This window comes from Hyaena hyaena, unplaced genomic scaffold, assembly GCF_003009895.1.
Source record: "Hyaena hyaena isolate Hyena2069 unplaced genomic scaffold, ASM300989v1 scaffold_545, whole genome shotgun sequence".
NCBI classification, from domain to species: Eukaryota; Metazoa; Chordata; class Mammalia; order Carnivora; family Hyaenidae; genus Hyaena; species Hyaena hyaena.
The window spans coordinates 2292-18648 of NW_024081178.1; the positions used below are offsets into that span (position 1 = coordinate 2292).

At 44.2% G+C, this 16357-nt stretch overlaps 1 protein-coding gene across 1 annotated transcript in view; it reads left to right on the forward strand.

Moving 5' to 3' along the window:
* Positions 1-1981: 1981 nt before the first annotated feature.
* The window catches only part of CSMD1 (CUB and Sushi multiple domains 1), a 467695-nt gene continuing 453319 nt past the window's right edge, over positions 1982-16357 (forward strand). The window contains exons 1-3 of the mRNA XM_039255776.1: positions 1982-2080; positions 4292-4494; positions 14604-14835. Of these exons, the coding sequence (XP_039111707.1) occupies positions 1982-2080; positions 4292-4494; positions 14604-14835 (534 nt within the window). The remainder of the gene's footprint in view (positions 2081-4291; positions 4495-14603; positions 14836-16357) is intronic.

A 16357-nucleotide genomic window follows, 5' to 3' on the forward strand; every position in this document is an offset into this window, starting at 1 on the left:
ATGATTGCTGGATACTTTGATGCATCAGTAAGTAGAACATAGATATAAGGACATGTTAGGATGAAAGAAAATAGGAGCTAAGTCACAAAGAGGGTGATAAACATGAGGTTATGGAGAGAGTGCTGTAAGGAGCGCACTGTTTTGAGTTACAGACTGTGGTACTGGGTCCAAGCATATTAATACCAACAGGGGGCGCCTGGGTGGCTCAGTCAGTTGAGAGTTTGACTTTGTCTAAGGTTATGATCTCACAGTTCCTGAGTTCGAGCCGTGCATCAGGCTCTGTGCTGATGGCTCAGAGCCTGGAGCCTGCTTCAGATTGTGTCTCTCTGTTCCTACTCCATTCACACTATGACTCTCTCTGAAAAATAAATAAATAAAACATTTTTAAAAAGTTAAAAAAATACCAACAGATGCTGGTCACAGGGCTCCCATGTGTGCCCTCACCAACATGGTGGTGAGTGGCCCTGAATGAGCAGGTCACCAGTGGGTGATGGCTTCATATGGGGCAGTCTCGATGCTCCCCCCAGTGCCAACAACGCTGATGAATGTGTTACATTTCATCGCCAAGGTCACGTGTAGTCCCTACCAAACACATACTTTCTTTTTTTTTTTTAATTTTTAAATGTTTTTATTGTGTGAGAGAAAGAAAGAGACAGCTTGAGCAGGGGAGGGTCAGAGAGAGAGGGAGACACAGAATCTGAAGCAGCTCCAAGCTCTGAGCTGTCAGCACAGAGCCCGACGCGGGGCTCGAACCCACGAACTGTGAGATCATGACCTGAGCCGAAGTCGGACGCTTAGCTGACTGAGCCCCCAGGCGCCCCCAGACGCACACTTTCATGAAGCTCCACCTTCACCTCATGTCCGCTCTCCTCCCTCCCTCTCTTCCTTCCATTTCTTCCTGCCCCACATCCCTGGGCTCTAGGTGATCACACCTACCCTGGTGCCCTTCCAGGTAGGCTCCCCCCCCACCCCCCCGTCCCTGGTGGCCTTCTGTTGTCGTGGTGATGGAGTGGCACACCTGAGGGCAGACACACGCAGAGCATCCGCAGACACTCCAAGACCAGCCTGTTATTGTCACGTTGTATTATCCCCGGTGTTCTTTCCTGGCGTCTTGGTTTTCTCCAGAGTCACAGTGATGCCTTTTCTGACTTGTCACATATTGTCAGGCCTGGCATTTTGATTAAATTCTTCCTCCTTCTTCTTTTTTTTTAATTTACTTACTGATTTTGAGAGACCACATGCAGAGGATGGGTGGAGAGAGACCGAGTGAGAGAGAGAGAATGAGAGAGAGAACCCCAAACAGGCTCCGCACCAGCAGTGTGGAGCCTCATGCAGGGCTTGAACTCAGGGGTGGTCATGACCTGAGCTGAAAGCAAGACTCGGACGCTCAACTGACCGAGCCCCTGGCCCCCGGCGCCCTGACTTCCTTCTGGATGTGATCCACCAGCAACTACTCTTTCAGCGTTAAATACCCAGCACCTGCTGGGCACTTATCCAGAAAACGCCCAACTGTGCAAGCTTTTAAGTCACTTTAAATGCTCAGTTTTGTGGCTTTAAGTCACACAGACAGGCTTTACTACTAACCCTCCGTCCCTGATGGCTTTGATTACCATTTCTTTACATGGAACATTTGTTTCAGAACAGAAGCCCCCTCCCCCCCGCTGTGGGGGGTCTGTAGCCAAGGTGGCAGTTAGGCCCCCACTGAGGCCCAAGGGCACGTGCACACACACGCACACACACACACAGACATATAGACATACGTGCAGACAAGCGTCTGTGTAACTGCCACTTTACAGGGCTTCATCTGGAAGCGGACCGCAGGTAATTTATGTCCCTGAACCACTGAGTGTGACTAATGGTGGGGGAGGCCGGTTTCTTGTTTTCACCTCCTCATTCTGTGCAGGTTAGGCCCTTCCCCCTGCACTGTACTTGTTAGAACTCAAGTGACTCCAGGGCTCCCCTTGTCTTCAGGGGACTGGGGATGGGGGCTGTGGAAGTGGACACGTGTCCGTGGCCTCGGGGAGTCTTCGGGGCCGCGGTGGGTGAAGGTGGGACACAGCACCGCCCCGGGTCCGCGGCTGTAGGGGCTGCGCTCCGGCTATCTCCCTGCCAATCCCAACCGAAGCCCTAGCCTCCAGCCTGTTGGGGGACAAGCCGCCCGGCGAGAGGGCGCATCGCGGCTACAGTGCTCAGCCCCAGGAGCCGAGGGGTCGCCCCATTCTTCACTTAAGTAGCTCTGTTATTTCATAGGCTGAATAAATACACGTGCTTTTATTTTTACCATCTCACCCTTTCTGTGTAGTTTTGTAACTTCCTTTAGACTCTTATTAGACTCAAACAAAGCATCCTTGAGCTCACTCTTTAAAATAAATCTTGTGGTTGGAAATGCCCCAAGGAGTATGTTAATAAAACACCTGAGACGTTTGAAAATATGTAAAAGATTTTCTCTTCCTTCTCACATAAAATAACCTCTTCACAAAAGAAGCGTGCTAAAAAGAACATTCTTCTTCATTTGGGATTTGTAATCTTGTTGATCCATCATTTTTAGTTTTGTTTTTTTAAATGTTTTATTTATTTCTGAGAGAGAGAGAGACAGTGTGAGCACGGGGGGAGGGGGAGGTCAGAGAGAGAGGGAGACAGAGAATCTGAAACAGGCTCCAGGCTCTGAGCTGTCAGCACAGAGCCCGACACAGGGCTCGACCCGCGAACCATGAGATCATGACCTGAGCTGAAGTCAGATACTTAACCATCTGGCCCACCCAGGCACCCCCATCATTGTTAGTTTTTTAAAAAAATAATCTTTATTTTTTAGAGAGACAAAGACAGAGAGAGAGACAGAGTGCGATCAGGAGGAGGGGCAGAGAGAGAGGGAGACCCAGAATCCGAAGCAGGCTCCAGGCTCCGAGCTGTCAGCACAGAGCCCGACGTGGGGCTCGAACCCACAAACATCGAGATCATGACCTGAGCCAAACTCAGACACAACCTATTGAGCCACCCAGGCACCCCATTCGTTGTTTGAGTTTAATTGTGTTAAAAAACAAAACAAATTAACTTTGGTGTTTCTTCAAATAGAAGCCACTTTTTCTTCTGGGTTTGTGTGTAGAATTCTTCTGGTTGCCTTAAACAGTTCTGTGAGATCCAGTCCTACATGCTTCTTGTTATTTTGCTTTGTTTAAGTGGAGCCGTAACAAACCATTTTTAAACTCCGTTCTCAGTGCTTTTATCAGCTGCAAAAAATTTGCCTTCTATTACTATTTTTTAAATTATTAACTAGGACCCTTTGTTCCAATTACTTCTTGGCCAACTTAATATCTTCTGCTTTTATCTGCAGATCTATAATTTTCTCTGGCAATACTTTCATCTTTTAGACCTTCAAAGCTCCAACTCATTTTCTGCACGTACGTTCGGCTGGTAGATTTCAGTATTCTTTTAAGTGTTAGTTCTGCATTCCACCACGTCTAATAATGCCCTGATTTGTTCTACGGTGGTAGTTACTGTATTCTGATTCTTAAATCCCAGTTTTCCACTCTCTCTCTTTTTAATAAACTGCTCTCCTCTTTCCTCCATCTGAGAATATATTTCAGTAATTTTTTAAATAATGCTTCTGATTCTTGCTTCGTTTTAGGATTAATACAGTTCTTTTGGAGCTCTCACTGGTTTGTTCTCTCAGTTTACACCATGAAGCACTTCTGATGCCCCTCCATCACAGCTTTGCATTTGCCTCCTCCCGCCCGGTCATCTGGATAATCTCTGTTGTTGTATGAGTATTCTATATCTTGGACAGTTTTATTGGCATTTTGATGATTTTTGCTGAAGGGATTCTATTTTTAATGCTCATCTCTGTCATGTTCACACACCCCCAACTTGCTTCTTTCTTATCATTTTATGGATTTCTCGTTCCTCCTGAAGAATCCACAGGACCCACGCCTTCGTGCTTTGCCAAGATGACATTTTTATGAGAAGCACACTGCCATGAAATAAAGGAGAAAATGTAGAGTTAGAAATTTTTCTCTGGAAATCAAAGGATAAAGGACCCACTTCCGGATAAGCTGGGGAGTTAGGAATTCCTCCCTGGAAGGGAGGCAGACAGTGTGGTTGTGAAGGCTCATGAGGTGTGGAGCAGCAGACTCCCTCTGCTCGGTGGCAGAAGGGGGCCTGGCCTGGCAGGGGAGGCCACGACCACCACTAACGGTGCCTCTGGGTCCCGTGCAAGATGCCCACACTGGGCCTGCACCGTGCTGTTTCAGCCTGGGAACCCTGCGTGGGAGTGAGCACCGCTCTGGTTTTGTAGATCAAGACACAGGGGAGGCTGGGTGGCTTCCCGTGGCCGCAGTGGGGAAGTAGGCGGGGTCAGGAGCACGGCCACGGGCGCTTTCTGTGCCTCATACCTGGTGTGCACTCGTGGTCCTTGGGAGCATTGAAGCCGGAGAGGAAGGATGTGCGGCACAGAGAGGGAGAGGAGGTGTGCGGGTGCGGCAGAGAGAATGTGTGCAGGTGAGGCAGGGAGAGGGAGAGGAGGCCTGCAGGTGAGGCAGGGAGAGGGAGAGGAGGGGTGCAGGTGAGGCAGGGAGAGGGAGAGGAGGGGTGCAGGTGAGGCAAGGAGAGGGAGAGGAGGGGTGCAGGTGAGGCAAGGAGAGGGAGAGGAGGCCTGCAGGTGAGGCAGGGAGAGGGAGAGGAGGCCTGCAGGTGAGGCAGGGAGAGGGAGAGGAGGCCTGCAGGTGAGGCAGGGAGAGGGAGAGGAGGTGTGAGGGTGAGGCAGGGAGGGAGAGGAGGCGTGCAGGTGAGGCAGGGAGAGGGAGAGGAGGCGTGCAGGTGAGGCAGGGAGGGAGAGGAGGCTCGCGGGGGCGGCCCAGAGGGAGTGCACGTTCTGTTTAGTGTTGAGAGAAGTCCCCAGCAGGACCCACCGGTGGCGGTCAGGTCACTCCTGCTCTAGAGAACCTTCTGGGGGAGTCGGGATTGGGATTCCAGGTCCCTCATCTCCTGTTTGGACGGCGCCACCAAACTGCTGCCGCTGAGGACAGTGCACACCGTTCCATGCTTGAAGGTTGATCTCTGAGTCACTGGGTAAATGGACTCTTGGTGCACAGGATGATAATGACACAGTTACACTTGCGGTAGTGTTACATAGCCCTCTGCTGATTCACAGCACATTGAATTGCAGCTTTTAAATGATTTTAGTGTTTATATATGCGGTGGAATATCAAGCGTGTCCTAGAAATAGTATCTTTCTCCTAAGTTGTGCCTTCCAACACACTTTTCTTTCTCAGTTGGAATCAAAGCTTGTACATGTTATTTGCAGATGGGAAAACCTACTTGTATTTTTTTGTGTGGGAAATTTAGATGTGTATTTATCTTGGACAAGGTGTCTTTCTGTAAATAATTATATATTTTCAGTTGTTTTACAGTTGTGCCTAAGAACTTAAGGCTAAAATGCTTAAAGTTTATAAAAATTATTTGATAACTTTTGTAGGAACGTGTGAAATTTCCTTCAGGATGTGTAATACATTGCTTTTGACAATCATGTTAAGAGTGTCCAAGTATAGATGCGTTACCATGTTCTATAGGAGGGAATTCACAGTTTGAAGAATCGCTCTTCCGATAAATGATTTACAGTTGATCAGTCAGATATAGTGTATCTTCCTTTTACTGGCGTTCCTCCCTGCGTTAGAAATTCTCCTTCCCTGTCCTCTTGACTTTACCTCTCCAGTGATTAAGGCATTTGTAAAATTTTTTTCTTCCAAAATGTAAGAGCTTTTTACTTATTTATTTTGTGCTGTGAGTTTTACATCTTGGAAAACTGTAAACATGTTTTGTTGTGTATCTCTTCCCATCATCGTGATTTCTGGCATAAACAAGATATTCAGAAAAAATAACAAATATAGTTTAAACATCAAAACAACTTTGGGTAAATAAAAAGTGAAGCTTTTTTTTTTTTTTTTTTTTTCAATCAGGAAACCCAGTGTGCATGTGGGGGGACGTATGTGGTGTGTGTGTCTGGTGTGTGGTGCATGCAGTGCGCATGTGTGTGCAAAAGGAGGAGAAATTATTGATACACTTGAGTTCTATGGGCTTCACTGAGTCCGATGAGATGGGCTCCTTAGGGAACGTCCCATTTTGACCACTTTTATTTCCTGATACTGTGGTATGTATACAACACTTTTATTTTGCAGAACATTTCATTTTTTTAATAAATACTTACGTCAGTCCTACCGCTCTATCATTGCATACTTTTCCCTACTTTGAAAATTTCTAGGGGCCCCTGGGTGGCTTAGTCGGTTAAGCTTCCGACTTTCGCTTAGGTCATGATCTCGCGGTTCGTGGGTTCGAGCCCCGCGTCGGGCTCTGTGCTGACTGCCAGCTCAGAGCCTGGAGCCTGTTTCAGTCTGTGACTCCCTCTGACCCTCCCCTGCTCACGCTGTCTCTCTCTCTGTCTCCTAGAAATAAATAAAACATTAAAAAAAATAAAATAAAAAAAATAAAAAAAAAGAAAATTTCTAAAAAGTGTATTAAAAGAGGAGTTAAAAAATTCTTCTGACAGAGTAACATTTCTAATTACCAAGGCTCCTGCAATTTATACTTAATCCCAGCTAAATACCTAAATTCGGTTTTCTGTTTCACACATTTTTTCTAAAACAAAACACCCAATTTACCAAATTATTTCTCCTATTTAAAGTTAATCATAACAGGGGCGCTTGAGTGGCTCAGTCTGTTAAGTGGCTGACTTCGGCTCAGGTCATGATCTCATGGTTTGTGGGTTCGAGCCCCGCATCGGGCTCTGTGCTGACAGCTCAGAGCTTGGAGCCTGTTTCGGATTCTGTGTTTCCCTCTCACTCTGTGCCCCTCTCCTGCTCACGCTGTCTCTCTCTCTCTCAGAAATAAATAAAACATTTTTAAAAAAAGCCATTAAAGTTAATCAGTTTTTCCCGTCACTCCCCATCCCCTGCCCTCTGGGAACCATCAGTTTGTTCTGTGTTTATGAGTCTGTTACTGCTTTTGTTGGTTTGTTTGGTCATTTGCTCTTTTGTTTTCTTTTGTCCTAAATTCCACATGTAAGTAAAATCCTGTGGAATCTGGCTTTCTCTGACTTGTTTCGCTCAGCATAATACACTCTAGCTCCATGTACCTTGTTGCAAAGGTCGAGATCTCATCTATTTTTGGCCACGTGGTATTCTGATGTATGTGTAGACCTCTTCTTTATCCATCCACCCGTGGACCCTTGGGTTACTTCTGTTAGCTTGCCCCCTGTAAATCATGCTGCCATAAACAGAAGTGTGCCTAGCTTTTCAAATTAGTGGGGATTTTGAGGATTAAACACCCACTAGCCGACCTACTGGATCATATGGTATTCCTATTTCTAATTGTTCACCGAGACTTCTTACTGTTTTCCACAGTGGCTACACAAGGTTTCATGTACGCCAGCAGTGGACGGAGGCCCCTGTGTCTCCACACCCTCACCAACACTGGTCTTTTCCTTGTCTCTCTGATTCTAGACATTCTCTAAGGTGTGAGGTGATATCTTGCTGTGGTTTTGATTTGCATTTCCCTTCTGATTAGTAATGTTGACCATCTTTTCATGTGTCTGTTGGCCATCTGGATGTCTTCTTTGGAAAACTCTTCAGGTTCTCTGCCCATTTTTAATTGGATTCTGGTGTTTTTTGGTGTTGAGTTTGTGGCAGTGTTTAATTATCAGAGACTTGAACTAGTCATATAGGAAATAATTGCTACATCTGTAGTGTATTAAATCATTTGAGATCGGGATTGGAAAACCAAACCAAACCAAAATGAATGACAGTAGGCCAAAAATTTCAAAGCAATACTTTAAAAATGAGCATTTTGTAAGAAAAGTTAAGAAATACTTCTGAAAATGGAGTTGTATTTTACAACTTCTACTCTTCCTCTATTTCTATGTGAATGTGGAAATAAAACCTAAAAGTCACCAACTCAAGACTCAGGAATTCCCCATTGGATTTCTAAATATTTTCCTAATAATTGCAAAATAAGTCCTTTGTCTTTCCTTGCTTTCATTTTCTACTTCTGAAAACAAAGTTTGCCAGAATATTATATTTTAAGTCTCCTTAAAATTAAGATTTCACCATCAACATTTGCTTATATTCTACTGCTGACCTCTCTTCATTGTCTATTGAAAACATGTGAGCAAATGTCTTTGAGTTCTGTGGTTTTCCTGCCACCAGGTCCTCCAGCCTCTATTCATACTCTTTATGTGGTTTTCCTTCCCATCTAGGGATTAGCTTGTATCTCATTAAAGTCAAAGTCACACCCCAACTGGCCCTGCTGCCACGTCCCCGCCCAGCCCAGCCTGTGTTGCTCCTAACTGACACCATGTAACCTGGCTGACCTCAGCCTGCAGAACCCCTTCATTTGGTGTGTTTAGTGAATGAAATAAGAGGAATTTTTGAAAAACTAAGAAAAGTTTGATTTATTATATGTAATGCCCTCATTTGTTTCCAATAATAATTTGTCTTCCACAGTAGTGATGTCAGCAGGCTCAGGGCAGTGACCATAGCTATTTAATGCACATTTCTTACCCTAAAACTTTGGTGGAAAATGGTAGGTATGGGATTTGGACTTTATTATCTTAAATATTTTGAGAGATTTGATTTTTTAAATATTTATTTATTGAGAGAGAGAGAACACAAGTGGGGTTGGGGGATAGAGGATCCAAATCGGGCTCTGTACTGAGAGCAGAGAGACTGATGTGGGGCTCGAACTCATGAACTGCGAGACCATGACCTGACCTGAAGTCTGAGACTTAACCAACTGAGCCACCCAGGTGCCTCTTGTGAGATTTTAATGACTTAGTTTGCTGAATAAGTCACTGTATTTTAAAGCCTTTTTCTGGGGGCCAGGCACTATAAAAGCAGAATGTTAGTATTCTGGTTTATAATCTCTGGCTTCCACATTATTGCTAAAATACTCGAATAGTACGTGCATCATGTATGACAACATCCAAAGTCTGACTGGAGGCCAGGATATAGGGGACACAGCTATGTTTTTGGGAAACACACCATGTTCAATTTGGCCAAACTACGTTCCTTGAGATTTTCTCCTATTAACATTTCAAGGAATATTGGGAATTCAAATCAGCTACTTTCCCTGTTTCTAACTGTGATGGTAGCTTTGCTAATGAGCTTTTCATATCTCAGCATGTCCCCTATCTGAATACCCGTCATCTGTTTCTGGAGGCGTCAGCGTTACTGGCTGGATTTAAAGGATAGTTGGTAACAGTTTGCAGTATATTTGATACAGCATTTGGTCTGACTCCCAGTTACCAGTGAAAAACACCAGCTAAGGAAGGAGGATGTATACAGTTTAGTGCTGGAATCTGCAGGCGTTTCATATGTTTTTGTACGTTTTGTAAGAATTGGACCATGGGGGAGAAGAAGGGGGGAAATGGTGGGGGAAAGGGAGAGAGGCAAACCATGAGAGACTCTTGAATGCTGAGAACAAACTGAGGACTGATGGATGCGGGGGGGAGGGGGGAGATGGGCATGGAGGAGGGCACTTGTGGGGATGAGCACTGGGTGTTATATGGAAACCAACTTGGCAATAAACTATTTGTAAAAAAATAGTTGCTGATAAAAAAAAGAATTGGCTTCTACTGCATTGTTGCATACTGACTTTTGATATTCATTATTTATGGATAAAGGCGTAGTTTTTAACCTAAATAAGTATGTTAAAGGTCTACCCACTTAGCAGGTAATATATATATATATAATATATATATTATATGTATATTATATATATCCCCACAATATTACTACTAGGTGTACTTTATTAATATTTTATTATTAAAATTGGAAAGAACATAAAATATAATTAATTATAGCTTTATAAGAATATGGTGGTCTCTTAATTCATCATAAATTAAGTTTTGGGGCACCTGGGTGGCTCAGTCTGTTAAACGACTGACTTTGGCTCAGGTTATGATCTTGCAGTTCCTGAGTTTGAGTCCTGCATCACACTCTGTGCTGACAGTTTGGAGCCTAGAGATTGATTCAGATTCTGTGTCTCCCTCTCTCTCTGCCCCTCCCTTGCTCACACTCTGTCTCTCTTTCTTACTCTCAAAAATAAACATTTTTTTAAAAAATGAAAAAAAGAAAAAGAAAGGAATTGCCATGAATTAGGCATGGCAAAATTAATGATAACAATTAATAATTAGTGAAAAGCCACTATATCAGAAGCATGAACATACATAGAAAATTCTAATTCCATTTGGCCCTCGGATAGAGCTGGATACCCCAATTTTGTAACTATATAGACATAACAAGAAAACTCCTTCACTTTGAACAATGTTTGTGATAAAAACGTATTAAAACGTAGATGACACACTCTAAGTTACTGGTGAGATGAAACAGTATGTGACTCCTCTATTTTATCACTAAGCCTGATTCACACACCATGGGAGTCTGTGGCCTGTTGGGGTTTCAGCTTCCCCTCGTGGCCAAGATTCTGCAGGACTAAGGAACTTTAGGAACTCCTCTGTCAACGGAGCAGTCATGAGCTTCTGCTGAAATGAGTATGTGATTTGTCACATCTTAGCATGAAAAAAGCAGTTCCTGCTGTGCTTTTAAAAAGATTATTATAGGGGCACCTGGGTGGCTCTGTCTGTTGACTGTCCAACTCTTGATTTCCAATCAGGTCATGATCCCGAGGTCATAGGATCGAGCCCTGCTTCAGGCTCTGTGCCGAGCGTGGGGCCTGCTTAAGATTCTCTCTCTCTCTCTCTGTCTCTCTCCCCAACTCTCTCTCTTTCTCTCTCTCTCTAAAATAAAATTAAAAAGAGGAGCATCTGGGTGGATTAGTCAGTTAAATGTTCAACTCCGGCTCAGGTCATGGTCTCGTGGTTTGTGAGCTTGAGCCCCACGTCGGGCTCTGTGCTGACAGCTCAGAGCCTGGAGCTGCCTCAGATCCTGTGTCTCCCTTTCTTCCTAGCTGCCCGCCCCCCCACACCATGCTTGTGCTTTGTCTCTCTCTCTCTCTCAAAAATAAATAAACATAACAAAATAATAAAATGAAAAGAGATTATTATATGCTAGAGGTTGGATATGAGTCGGTCAGTGCTACAGCGCCTTTAGAAGGCAGTGCGCATGTGCATTTGTGCATACTTTTGGCCATGTCTCTGTGTACCTGCAAAGGTGTTTGGAAGATGCTGACTTTTGGAGGGCACTTGAGGCCTCAGCCTGAAACAAGTACACACATTAAAAGCGGCCATGTGACAGAGGCTTGCGTGGGGTGATTATTCACGTCAGTCATCCAGCCTAAGAATTTTCATACGGGAAGACTTAGCGCAAACAGAGAAGTGAACTTCTAGAGAGGGTAGAAGACTTGCCTGGGGGGGGCACCAGTTGCCCTTCTTCCCTTCTTGCCTGGGTAGCAGCAGTGTGGAAAACGGAGGCCCCCAATGCACCCCTTCATTCCCACAAATGTGTCCACATCAGCTCTTGGCTCCAGGAACAATCAGATTTCATCCAGTGGCAATATCACAAGGTTCTTAAAGGAGCCGCGCTTTGGGCAAAAGTTGCGTGCCCTGCTAAGTATGGCACTCCACTCGTAGCTGGCACACTTGGATGAGTGCAGTGTGTCGGAGCACTGGTGGGGCGTTTGCGTTAGGATCCGTGCTGCTGTCTGTGCCTGTCCCCACCTGTCTGGACGGCCCAGCAAGTGCCTACCGCTGCTGGCTGCAGGGTGGAGACGCCAGCTAGCTGCGTAGCTGGGGACGTACTGGCGACAAGTGCATTGCTTACTCTGCGGTTATCTTTGGGGCGGAGTTGAGTGCGACGTGTTTACGTATAATGAGCTGTTCCACAGTTACACAGAAGAAGGAAAAAGTGCCATCCCTTTTGTTTGCTTATTTTTTATTTTTTAAAATTTATTTTTGAGAGAGCACAAGCAGCGGAGGGGGCACAGAGGGACAGAATCCTTAGCAGGCTCTATGCTCTGAGCTGTCAGCACAGAGCCTGATGCGAGGCTCAAACTCACTAACTGGGAGATCATGACCTGAGCTGAAGTTGGACACTCAACCAGTTGAGCCACCCAGACACCCCTGTTAGATTTTGGTTTTGTTTTGTTTTGATTCTAATTTAAGTCCCTCTGTGCCTCTTTGATAAGAATACTGAAGATGAATTAGTTAGAGAAACAGTGTGTGGAACCTCCTAGCAGAATTGAGGCAGGTGACATGTATGGAAACACTTATATATAGAGTCTCCAGGTTTGGAGATATTTTTTAAGATTTTAGAATTCAATTTGAATTAATTATATAAAACAAATTATCCAGGCTCTGATAACAAAATAGCATTCTAATTAGATAAAATATGTAAGTTAACTTTTTATAAGACTCAAGGATTCTATTCATTGTTTAAAAGGATATGAAGTTGTATGTATGTATGCAGGCTTCTTAGAACAGGTTTACATTCACAGCAAAGTTAAGAGGAAGCCACAGATTTCTCCTGTCCCCCCTCACCCTCCCTGCACAGCCTCGCTCATGACCAGCACCCCCACCAGGTGTGCATTTGTTGCACCTGATGACCCCACGTGGACGCCATCATCGCCCAGAGCCCAAGGTCTACATGAGGGCTCTTCTTGGCGTTGTTCATTCTGAGAGTGTGAAAAAGTGAATGTGTACCCACCATTATAGTACCAGACAGAGTATGTACAGTGTTCTGAAAACCCTCTGCGTTCCATGTAAAAACCTGTACTTATTGGCCACTCCAATTTGTTATATTGTGTCTAAAACAATACAAATCCCATTATGGTTGGTTTGTATCAGTTTGGCAGATCTTCCCTTCCAACTCGTAAGAACAAAGTAAAAGAAAACAGATTTTGCAGGTTTATTTAAAATTCATCATCAGCCACTGTTTCTGCTTTAATTTGCTCAACACCCTTTCATAGGAAAGCACATCATGTGTTCCTACAGCCCAAGAAACCTTTAAGTCCATAGACCTAGGTGCGACTGGTGGCACAGCCATATTCCCACACACGGGCTTGCATGTAGAAAGCATTGCTCGGTGGTGTGTGGGGTGGCCCCCTTATGTGAGGCACTGCTGTCTACCTCTGGTGTGGGGTCAGGAGAGGAACACTAAATTGGGACCTGGAAACGTGGTGTCTTCTCAGCCCTCCCTCTCCCCACCGTTTCTGATGCTAATTCAAATTTTAAGAGCAACTGGTGCCCAATTTAAATGGTTCTACTTTGTCTTGAAATGTGTTTTTGTACTGATAAAACTTAGCATTCAGGACAATTGATTTAGTACCTCGCTCTTTTAAGAAGCCCCTTTGTTGATAAGCACATCACTGGCCTGTGTGGTGGTAGCGGTGTTTTTAAAGTGTACTTATACAAATGAGAAGATGTGCACAAAGCTGGGTTTGTGATAGAGGGCCCAGACATTAATTTGCCTTGAATATATGAATAACTGAGGAATTAATGAACAAATGGAAGCATAGAGAAAGAGAGACAGGGAAGAATCATGTAGGGAATTAATACTTAAATGTTTTTAATTGTTCCCAGAAGATAAACATATGGGTGTAAGGTCACTCTGGGTCATATTTTGTAGATATTGATTTATGTTTCTTTTGCAAAGGTTAAGAAACAAGTCTTCTATACATACTTTAGAAGCACTTGACTTAGAAGTGTTTAAACAGAGGATAGTTTATTCTCAGAGAGTCTATGGGGGTTTTGATACACTTGCTAATGCAAAAAAAAAAAAAAAAAAAAAAAAAGCTCATTAGGAGGAGTTACTCACCAGGGGGAAGAGAAGGGAGAGAAGAGAGCAAGATCAGACAGACATTGAGAAGTGATACAATATCAAGAGAAGTCTCAATGGATTCTCTGAAGAGTTCCAAAAGAATCTCCCTAAAAAAAAAAAAAAAAAAAAAAAAAAAAAAAAAAAAAAAAAAAAAGCTCATTAGGAGGAGTTACTCAGACCAACTCTGTGACAACAGTGAGATCCTAAGAATTTGCAAAAGAAAAAATACATAATATTACAAAATGCCAAGAAGATACCTTAAAGATGATACCAAAATCCAGAGTGAGAAGCATCCCTTTCTGACCAACCTGAGATTCTGTTTGGAGATTGGAAAGTAAATGATTTCATCTATTGTCACTAAGAAATCTTTACTTGTATATGTTAACTTCTATAATTATTCTGTACTTATCAAAATATCCTCTGTGGGTTTTCAATTTTTTTAAGTCTAGAACTTTGTCTTTAGTTTTTATTTACTGTGTCTTACCCCTTCCTATTTTATCTGTTAGAGATTTTAATCTGTAACAGGTAGAAGCCTGGTAATGACTTTGTGTTTAGCAAAACACCCCCAGCAGACTTTCAGTTTTCTTTGAAGATTAAAACCTCGCCCATCTCCTCTTTGTTTTCATCCCAAGCATGTGGCCTGCGTGGATGGAGCTTTCAGTAAGTCCCCAGAGACTGACTCACTTGTTGGCCTCAGCAGGTGGAGGAAGTGTAGTTCCTGCCCTCGTGGCATTGACCGTGGGGGTGTGAGGCAGGCAGGAAGAGAAGACTGCGAGGATTCCAAAAGACAGAACATTGCAGGGAAACAGCAGTGTTGACACAGAGGTGGGCTTTGTCGGACAGAGTGAGCAGGGGAAGCACCACCGAGAAACAGCCATGGGCAGAGCCGTGCCAGCATGTGGAGGTGGCCATCTGCAGGGAACAAGGCGGGGTGGAAGGTGTGCCTGTGTCTAAGGAGCTAAAGAAACCACTTTGGCTAAATGTCACTGAGTCATTCACAGTCCCAAACCATCTCAGCATCGTTCGTATTCACAGTGGCCTCGATAGGAAAACAAGCAGGAGTGTCCATCTGCACGTGAGTGGATAAAGAAATGTGCGTTCACGTATACAGGAGTATTATCCAGTCTTAGAAAAAGGAGGTACTTCCGTTTGTTAATGGTGTGGATGAACCTGGAAGACATTATGCTAAGTGAAGTAAGACAGACATATAAAGACAAAAAGATCAACGTCCCACTGTCTGTGGAATCTAAAACAGGTCAATCCGTAGTCGCATCGAGTGGGACAGTGATGAGCGGGGGCCAGGGAGTGACGGACACGGAGGGACGTTGGCCAGAGTTGCCGTTCTGTCGGATGAGTGGAGTGACCAAGGTGCAGAGTGGTGCCCGTAGGTGACTGCATTGTACTGAGCGCCAGAAGTTCACAGGAAGTCTGCACTCCAGGTGTCTCACCACACACAAACCATGGAACGACGTGAAGGGTGCGTTGATGAGCTTGACCGTAGTGATCATCTCACCGTGTATGCGTATATACACCGTCATGGTGTGCACCTTACGTATTTATAATTTTCCTACAAATGTATTCACTCAATGTCATTTTTATTTGCATCTCTGCCCATCCCTGATTGAAAATGATGCCAAGTTTCATTACAAATGTATACTTCTGTGTTAATACCAGGTAGGCTATTTATAGAATCCCATACTGTCTGACACACTCTAGGTTCTTTGCCCAAGATTGGGTCTACATCTTCTCTTTAGGGAGCATTAATAGCATAGAATAAAGAATATCCCTTGACACCAGACTCTGGCTGATCGTCGAGGCTAACCACCAGCAAAAGCCTGTCCGATTCCCTTTGTCTTGGCTTAGAAGAATCATAAAATGGCCATTTTTACACACCTAATGAAAACAGTGATCCGGTGAGACCCCCTGTCTGTGGCCCATTACAAGCCATCCAACCATGACCCTTAGGCTATAATGGATTCTCATTGCTTCTCTGCAGGGTGTTACAGGAGGCGGGTCAGAGTAAATATGTCCAAAGGTGCTGGGAACAAAGCTGCTGTCTCCATGGTTCTTTACTTCCTTTATTCTCTTCTTCATGGACTGTGGTCACTTACAAACAGACCCCCAGGAAAGAAAACATGATGTAAAGCCAACCTCAGGTCCTAAGTGTCATATGCGATATTAACGCTGGTTTGCGCGAGCCGTCCGCCTTACACTGTCTCACAGCAGATTGCTGAAGTAATGTATTCAGGAAAACACTGCAATTTGAAAGGGTAGACTTTTTAAATAAATCATAAGACTGTATCACTAATTTTAGTAGGAATTTCAAATAGCAAAATTAACGTGTTCCATATTAGCATTGCTTGGAAGAACACCTGCTTGGAGCCTGCTCAGGACGGCACACATTAACTTGGATATCCTTCGGAGGTCTGCCTTCCTTTGGGAACCGCACATCCTGTCCTTATGGGTCTAACAATCAGGTCTAACAAATAGCCATTTGACACTTTTTACAAGATTCCAGAGTTTTAGCTCTACTCTGAAATAGGTCCCATTAAAATTATGGTTTCTGTTCTCCCTGTCCTGTCTTCCTCCCTTGATTC